Source organism: Drosophila takahashii, chromosome 3R (assembly GCF_030179915.1).
Source record: "Drosophila takahashii strain IR98-3 E-12201 chromosome 3R, DtakHiC1v2, whole genome shotgun sequence".
NCBI lineage: Eukaryota > Metazoa > Arthropoda > Insecta > Diptera > Drosophilidae > Drosophila > Drosophila takahashii.
In genome coordinates this window covers 35,022,376-35,031,771 of record NC_091681.1, presented here as the reverse complement: position 1 = coordinate 35,031,771, position 9,396 = coordinate 35,022,376, and the positions used below count along the sequence as shown (strand labels likewise).

Here is a 9,396-nt window from a genome sequence, read left to right as displayed (position 1 = left end):
CGAGCATATCTATTATTAAGATCTGGCATCTGGAAAGCCGTTCGCAATGAGCAGAAACACATGCCGATGGCCGCAAAAAGGAGAACAGATTCTAAGCCTAAGTTGGGGTCATTAACATAAACAACTCTGCAGGCGCTGGATGCCCAAAAAGCACACAAGTTTTATACACTGATACAAAAATTATAGGAAATGGGGTTTGTTTTTAAAATCTCTTTAAAATGTTATACAAATTTAAAAAAAATTATATTGTTTTGTTTGAACTTCAAATATGTTTTTCTCACTTTAACCCACAAGAACTTCTTGTTTTTTTTTCCTCTTTCTTTTTAGATATCTAAAAGTCGCCATCTTGCTTTTTGCTCTCTTTTTTTCTATTTTTAAAAGTCGCCATCATGCTTTTTTCTCTTTTTTTGATTTTTCAAATTTTTAATTGCAAGTTCACATTAATAGTACAAATCAAAGGTTTAAGATCTACATAGGCACTTAAATCTGCGAATATAAAATTTACCACATTATTATACCCGTTACTCGTAGAGTAAAAGGGTATACTAGATTCGTGCAAAAGTATGTAACAGCTAGAAGGAAGCGTTTCCGACCCCATAAAGTATATATATTCTTGATCAGGGTCACTAGCCGAGTCGATCTAGCCATGTCCGTCTGTCCGTCTGTCCGTCTGTCCGTCTGTCTGTCTGTATGAACGCTGAGATCTCAGAAACTACAAAAGCTAGAAGGTTGAGATTTCCCACACATATTCTTTGGCTTCCTACGCAGCGCAAGTTTATTTTAGCCGAGCGCCACGCCCCCTCTAACGCCCACAATCGCCCACTAACGATTTTAAAATGGGTCCTGCGCCCACATCTTTAAAGATTTCCGAAAAGTATAAATGCAATTTTGTTGTGTATATTTATACCTATCGAAATGTAGAAGACATTTTTCAAATCGGACCATTCATTAAAAAGTTATACGCTTTATAAATTGTCAACATATATCTATCTCCCTCGCACTCCCTTTAGCTGAGTTACGATTATTAGTCGGGACACCAACCCGACACAGCGTTCGCACTCCCTGTAGCTGAGTGACGGGTATTAGATAGTCGGGACACGAACCCGACTATAGCGTTCTCTCTTGTTTTTTTATCTGTGTAGCCACCAAAAAAAGAGCCCTGCCAGCAGAACCTCTCAAAAACAAAGAACCCGTGTCTGAAAAGATGCATAAATCATGGGGCGACCTGCCTGGAACCGAAATAGAAACCGAAAAACGAAAAACAGGGGATCACGATGTCAGCAAATGGCAAAACTGTCATTTTCTAAAGAATTTAATTGACAGTGCAAAGTCATAAATTATATGGCAGAGGCACACGAATATCAAAGATGGGGCGAACAGGAAGCGTATCCTGCGGCATTAGGGCTAATTGTGGGGATGCCCCATGTTACTTGGCAAAACAAAGAAAGAAGGGAAGGTCCTGCGGATCCTGAGGAAACACGTGTGTGTCCGGGCGTGCGTGAAAGCAAAAACATTCCTATTTGGTTTGCTAATAAATTAATGATATACTCGTCGGGGCGCCGCCTCCGAAAATCTCGGCAAGAATAGAAGAGCGGACGATTCTGTGACAAACACTTTGGCGACACTCGCACGCGAGGCAATTTATAGCCCAGAAGGACATTAACGGAGGCACCAGCAGCCGTGTGACGAATCCAGGATGTGTTATGTGTGCTTTCCAGGACGAGGCGTCACAGGGACTGGCCCAAATAAAATACCGGAGCCCAATCATTTATCTTTCGGCCATTGTGGAAGTGCTTAGCCAACACGGGCAGATGTAAACACTTCACTGGATCAAAGGACTCAGTTGACGAAAGCCTGGAAAACAATATTGGTAAGTCTTTAATGTGGGACAAAAAGGACAGCAATTATATAAATATTTATAGTTTTTTTGTATTTACTATACACAAATTATTATTTTATAAATGGAATTTTACTATTTACTTGACAAATTAAATATATTAGTTAAACTTATTTTGACAGAGATTTTTTAAATCCTCCTATGACTATATTTCACACATTACACTTTGACAGGGCTGTCAAAATTAAATATTAAATTAATTATTTCCCATTTTGATAGCACAAAATTGAAGCTGCGATGGAAAATCACAAAGTTGGCATAACTAAGCGCACTTGGAGCAGCATTCTTGAAAACTTGACCCCAATTAAAGGATACAAGGTGACCCAGAGGGGAATCAGTTGGTACCGTGGACTCTCCCAATCCCAGATGGCGGCGGCCAGTCGATTGTCGGATATTCTGAGGGATAATATGGACAAGAAGACGGTTTCGGAGGTGGCCAAGGTGATGGTGCACTTGGGCTTGCATCCCACGCCGCCTTGGAAAACCATTCATCAGGTGATCCAACTGAGTCGAGGAAATGATCTGGCCTTCCTGTGGTTCCTCATGGAAATGTGCTACAAGTCGCCGAATCACGGACAGACTTACAGTGCTAACGAGCAGATTATCATGTCGACCATCTTCCGTTTGGATTTGTTTCCCACTCTCAGGGAATTGGATCGCTGGCTTCCATTGCCACATTCCTCTCAAAGAGATAGAGATAAAGCTGAGGTTTTGAGACAAAGAAGTCAGAGGACAAAGAAAGAAAGGGAGCAGGAACGACAGAGGGAGTTGGCCAAAAAAAGAAAGATATCAGCCCCCCTATCACCTTACTTTCAGGAACCCAATATTCCAGGAAGATTCCGTCAGGAACGCAAATTTCTCTCCGATTATCCCGAAACTCCAGCGTGTCTTTTAGAAATTGATGAGGAACCTATGGAAACCTATCTCTGGTCCCGCTGGTTTGGCAGTTATACCCTAAACGAAGCCCATCGAGTGGGAAAATCCATTATATTCCAGGAAATTAACAGTATTTTCGAGTCCTTCAAGGCGGCCTCGTTGCCACCGCAGGATGTGGAGTCCCTGTGTGCCCATCATCAGTACATTCGGGAGATGGAAAGATCCCTGAAGGTCCAACTGGAAATGCTGAAGCAGCGAAAGCGAGAAGAGCTCATAATGGTTAGAAATAGAGCCGAGGAAAGGCGGCGAAAGCGGTTGATTCAGGAGCTGGAAGAAATGAGTGCCTGCTACTTGAAGCGATTTCAGGACATGGCAGCCAGGGCCAGATTGTCCTCCACCAGGAAGCAACTCTTTGGGGGAAGTTCTATGAAGTCCCCTGATTGCCTAGAATCTAAAACCAAATGCGATGCTTTCGAGGAGGAGAGATGCCAAGCCTTCGAGGGGGATATTCCACCGGAAAGACCTGTTATAAAAAGAAGAAGTAGTAGAAGTAGCAGATCTAGTAGTAGAAAAAGGTTACCCAGTGGAGCAGAGTCCAAAACCATAACTAAGACTAGATCACGATCTAAAAGTAGGTCCCGATCAAGTTCCAGAAATAGAAACAAGAGAAAATTCAAGAGTAAGCGAACTTCTGAGAAAAAGTTTGAAATAATCGAGGAAAAACGGGAAACCCTTCATCGCAATAGTGAATTTGCAGATATTAATGTCAAGATTTTAAAAGGAGAAACACCCATTCTAGCAGGTTGTCTCGACTTTAAACCAGAACCATTAAACTGCGCCAAGTGTCATATGTACAATCCAGAAAAGGGTTTACCTATAGAGAGAACCCTACAACAGCGACCCAGTAGCCTCATGCAGTTTCTCCAACTTTGCTCCAATGAAGAGGATGAGAAGGAGGTTTCGGAACTCATTTCTCCTCCTCTTCAAGAACCCAAGCTCTTAGAACTGGGACTTCCAGGATCCAGTCGCTTCAAGTTCAACTATCGTGAGTTGTTTGGCTCGCTGCACAGGACTCATTTGGACGACGAAAGGATGCGTCTGAAGGAGGCCTTTGTGCGGGCTATCGACGATGATGTTCAGTACCTGAGTGCGGCTTTGGATGGCGAGGAAGAGGGTTCCCTGGATGCAATGGTGGATCGGGCAGCCAAGCGGGTTTTTTCTGAGGATGTGAAGACCTTTCACAGGGAACTGGAGAGGCTACAGCGAAAAAGAGCCGAGGAAATGAGAAGAGAAAAGCACAAAGATCGCTTAAGTTTTGGTCAGGAGTTCTACGATCCCGAGAATATCCCCCTTATGAAGGAGATGCTTCGTTTGGGTCTTGAGAAAGTGGCCCAGGATAAGAGATATGTTCTGCCCACCCTGCCAGATGTTCACTCCGTGCCCTATCTCATCGAATGGATACGTCTGCGTTATGGTAAACGTTACTCGCACAAGGAAAAAGAAAGGATTTTTAACAAGGATAAGGTGGTAATGGACCAAATCACTTGGGTGATGCGAAGCAGTCTGGTGAACATACCCTCTCTACCATGCGGAAACCGACTCAACGACCTGGCCAAATTGAGGGAAGTGGCCAAAAGGCACAGGGAGCAGCACACCAATAGATTCCTGGAAGCCATCATGGAGGTGGAAAGGGTCTTCTACGCGGCCATGAAACCACAGCTCTGCAATTTGGCCACCGAGTCCACCTTTCTGGCCTATTTGCCAGCCCATTTCCACGACCTGGGCTTTACTGTTAATAATGAAAACGGAGAATTGGACGTTTTCCATTAATTGGGCACTTGGCGTATAACTTTTCTTGGAAATAATAAAAGTTTCTGTAATGCAGATGGGTAATTACTTGTCCCACTCAATTCATCGCATTTAATTGCGATAGCGCTTAGTTTGGATTTGTTATTCGTGAAACAATTTGAAAACCAATAACTGACAATCATTAAAAAAAACTGAAATGACAATTATACATTTTTCTAAATGATTGGATTTTTTGAGGGATTTTCTTGTATGTTTTAAAGTTTAAATTTAAAAATCATAGGATAAAACGTTTAAATTGAATAGAAAACTATGAATTAATTATAAAACATTTACCTGGGTATTCAATATTTATTTTTATCAATGAATACTTTTTTTACAATTATAATTATGTTTGTCATAAATATGAAATGTTTCTCAACTCCTTTGGCCACTTCAGATGGCTTTAAGTAACCTAACCCATTCAACGAATATTCCACACATCGCCATGGTTTATGTGTGCCATTTTGTACCTGCACAGCTCACTTTGTACCAGTGCTGCCATTTTGTCCGTTTTCCGGACAGATCTGTCCTTTTTTTAACGGCTTTATCCGGAAAAAATTTCAAACATCCCCTATCCGGAAATCTATCCTTTTTTCAAAAAAAGGTTTTGAGTATTATTTTTGCTAGCCGAAAGTGTATAAACCTGTTTTTATTTGCTAAAATGCCTTTTTAACCATCATTCTTACAGTTCGGCACTTAAAAAATAATTCTTTTTACAAATTATCAAAGAGACGTAAAGCAGTCGATGGATTTTCTTTATAGTACGATTTTTTCTGTAGCAAAAAAAAGAGGAAAGCACTTTTAAAATTTCTTAATTTTTACTCTCTGCTTTTTTGTCAGAAAAAAAATTCAGATTTGAACGACTCTTTTTCGGATTTGACGCAGATATTTAATAGATAGATATTTTTATTATTACGAATATAGTTACTTGAAATGCATTAATTATTATAATAATTTTAGATTATTACGTATACGCACAAAAATTTACCATGGTAAAATGATCAAACAAAGAAGGTTGTGAGTCGGGCGCAGTAGATCATTACATAATTAAATTTTATTTAAAATCCATTTATATTAAGTAAATATATAACCCATTGGTAAAACCAGAAAAATGTAGGCACATTTACTTTTGTCCTTTTTTGTTGTCCTTTTCTTAAAGTTTTTGTCCTTTTTTTCCCTGTTTTTTGTGGCTTATCTGTCCTGTTTTTCAAGCTGAGTGATGGCAGCACTGCTTTGTACACCTGTTATGCATCGACGCATTTCCGGTTCCGCCGATGGGCATGCATTTGGCCAAGTCGCTTTCCCTTGAGGGACTTGCAAATGGGCTGTTTCGAAAGGCACATGCCCGTAAAGGTAAACCTGCACGCTTGTGGGTGAATTATTAAAGCCGCCTTCTGGGCTTCTGTGTTTCTGGGACTTCTGCCTTCTGACCAACCGACGAAGGACTTCCACGGCCTTCTTCCTGCGAATCTCTCTGTGTGCGACGAGGCGAATTGCGTTATCCGCTCGGAAAACGGCGTAAAGTCAGCTTATTAAAATATTAATTGAAAGTGGAAGCGCCGATAACTGACCGACAACAATGGCGGCAGCCCGTCCATTTCCATGCCATTTCCATCTCAATTCGGTCTGGGTTTTTCCATTTTCCATGTGCCGAAATGTAAACACGGCGCTGCTTTATCGCCCTAATAATTATGGCGTAATGAAAGCGCCAGACACGGCCAAATAAACGGTGGCATCCTTAGTATCCTTGGTATCCTCGGCTCACCTGGGCCTGCTCATCCTCATCCTCCAGGCGAAAACCAAAACACACGGGGATGTGGGCCATCTCGTAAATGCGGGCCAACCATAAAGCTGCAGATACAAAAATATCCGAATAACGCGTTAAAATGTATGAAATTTACTTTAGCAACTGGGCAATACGCTGAGATACCAAAAGATGTGGGCCGACATTTCTGGAAAAATTATGGGGGTCTTTTATTTATTTTCTAAGAAAAACTAAATTAGTATGGATTTTATGTAATTTTTGTAACTATTATAAATTAGTTACTTGAAAATTATTGCGAATTTGTATTTTATTTATTTAATATTTAATTTATTATTTAATTTTTAATTTCAAACCACTCCTATGCCAAATTTGGCATACCCCATTTACCCATCACCTTTTACCCTATCCCCCTAGATTGCGCATACGACCAGTTAGCCATAGGCACAAGCACACCCACACACGCACAAATGCCCCTTAATTTCGCCAGCAGAAGATGCTGCATTCATTGTTTTACGAGCCATAAACATTAACAATTAGGCCGGGTACCCGAGCCGTTATGATTTTTACAGCCTGCTTTAATTAGAAAAATACATTAGCAGTGGTCCTAGACAGCTCGTCTCGTTTCGTCTTGGTCCTGGGTCCTTTTTTTCGGTTTTCTTTCGGCTCGTTCAGTTGCAGTGCTCCTGGATGTTGGTTTTGAAGGCGCAGAATATGTAGTAACCAACGCCGGCGCCCAGCAAAACAGCTATGCAGAGCCACACGTTGAAGGTCATGAAGACGAGCATGAGGAGGAAGGATATGAAGACCTGCAGGACGTGCAGGAAGGTCTGCAGGAGGTGCAGCCAGGAGCAGAATGCCTTCACCCTGGACCCCCGACTTCCTGCGGAAATATTGGGATTTTCCTGAATGTGATGATGGGTCGGCGGCGTCAGGATATGCGAGGAATGGCCCGGCGGAGAACCATGTCCTGTGTGCTGCAGCGGCGGCATCGATGGCGATCTGGGACGATAGGCGTAGATCTGGGTTCCAGTCTGCTGAGGATTCCTCGGCGGATATGTCGGCTGGTTGTAGTTGTAGTTGGCCTCTCTGTACCGCCTGGGCGGATTATAATTATCTCTGCCGCCCTCCAATCTTCTCCTGTTCCTGGCAAAAAGCCACTCCCTAAAGAATTTGAGAGCTTCGTAGAGCACGGCTATCAGGAAAATCAGCAGACAGGATAAGGTCAGGGCCATGGCGGACTCAGTGCGCCAGAACTTGAAGAGAATGGTCTCCGAATCGCCGGTGTGGAAGAACATCGACATGGTCATGTCGTGACCTCCACCTCCTCCATGATCCCCGTGATCTCCGTGCTTCGTGTGATCGCCTCCATGATCTCCATGATGTGACATCCCAGGCGAATGATGTCCTTCATGCGGAGAACTTGGGGGCGCAGGATCCGGGGATCCCTGGTGGGAACCGCGATGGTGGTGATGGAGGTTACCCTCTGGAGCATCAGCTCCATGGTGATCCATGGTCAAACATCGATTAAAATTAATGTGAATTTTTGAATTGTGTAAACTCGATCGACAATTAAGTGACAGCTTTCACAAGGATCTTTTATTTAATTATTCTTTTTTGACATTTTATTTAGTTATCGTTTTCTAACATGTTATAAAAAATTGATCAAATGCTTATTGGTAAGTTACAAAAAATATTTTTATTAAATTAATAACAAAGAGGAATGCTAAATGCAAAAATAAAAAAAATTTACTTTTAATATTATTTTACTGCTACCCCATAAAGTTTGCGAATATCTAGTCACGAAAAAATTATTATAAAGCAGTTAAAGGTCGTTTAAAAAGACAATTGATGGAGTTTTGGTTAAAAATCTAAGAGAAAATTTTGCTTAACTACCTTCTCTCTTTTCAAAAAATATACGTATATTTTCAACGCCGATTTTCGACCGCAGCCCAATGGCAATTCGGTTGTATCATTAACATAAATGACAGGCGGGCAGAACATGCCACGTGCCACAAAATCAATGCAGTTTCCGTTCAGTTTTCGTTGTTTTTTGTTGCTGTGCTGCCCGGGACAAGCGAGCAAATTTGCTGGCACTAATGGAAACCATTTTTCAACCGCCGCACGGATGAGACGAGCTGCACCCAAAATCCTCCCAAAATCCTCCATTCCTCCATGGCCCAACCATGCATATTAATAAAGATTTAAGCGTCAGCAGCCAGCGAAATTAAGATCGTACACTGTAACTACGGCCTGAGTACTTTCGAATTGCTCACGAGTCGGCCATTAGGCGGTGTAACACCGAATATTAATCATACGCCGCGTTAATTTATGGGGGCTAGTCGCTGATTGCCGAAAACGGGATTTTTCAGCCAGACGTGATGCAATTTTTTTCGGGGAGTGTATGGGGGGTTCAGGGAATTTCCCTTCAGGATTTTCCTTTTTCCTGCTAAAATGAAGCCACTAGCTGTCGCTGGGAAAACGCCTCGCTGACCGCCCCATTAATGCGGCTCCTTTGTGCAGGAGCACATTAATCATTGCGAATGCTGCAGCAGCCATCGCAGCATGGCTCTAGAGGAAATTCCTTTCCTTTCTTTTTTTTTGGGCTCCATTTCTTTTCCTTTCTTTTCTTTGCTGTTTTGTTTTTTGGCCCACAAAAAACAAAGAAAAGTGAGCAACAAAGTGAGCCGTGCATTAAATGCTTTGCTTTTCTATGGCTGCTCGAGCACTTCCGTTTTGGTCCGAAATCACAGACCTTAATTGTCGAGTTGAAGGAAAGGCGAGAGTTCTAAAACTAGAATGGTGAGGAAGTTAAATACCCATCAGGCGAGTAGTAATAAAAAATATATCCAATATAAATTGAGTAATTAGGTTAATTACCAGCCCTAAAACTTAAAAAAATAACATACAGTAAAATTATAAATTTAAATGGAATTTATCTAACATCTTACAAGCACCTATAAAAAATTATAGAATATTATAATGTTTGTGATAAATTAACATACAAATTTTC

At 41.6% G+C, this 9,396-nt stretch overlaps 2 protein-coding genes across 2 annotated transcripts; one reads left to right on the top strand and one right to left on the bottom strand.

Annotated features, from left to right (window-relative positions):
* Positions 1 to 1,724: 1,724 nt before the first annotated feature.
* LOC108056933 (uncharacterized) lies at positions 1,725 to 4,762 on the top strand. The gene is made up of 2 exons (XM_017140975.3): positions 1,725 to 1,870; positions 2,117 to 4,762. Exon 2 carries the CDS (start codon positions 2,135 to 2,137, stop codon positions 4,601 to 4,603), a length of 2,469 nt encoding a protein of 822 aa, XP_016996464.2. The 5' UTR covers positions 1,725 to 1,870; positions 2,117 to 2,134; the 3' UTR covers positions 4,604 to 4,762.
* Positions 4,763 to 7,053: 2,291 nt separating this feature from the next.
* Positions 7,054 to 7,983, bottom strand: Ctr1C (Copper transporter 1C). The gene has a single exon (XM_017140977.3). The coding sequence runs from the start codon at positions 7,895 to 7,897 to the stop codon at positions 7,055 to 7,057; it is 843 nt and encodes a 280-aa protein (XP_016996466.2). The 5' UTR covers positions 7,898 to 7,983; the 3' UTR covers position 7,054.
* Between the last annotated feature and the right edge of the window lie 1,413 nt (positions 7,984 to 9,396).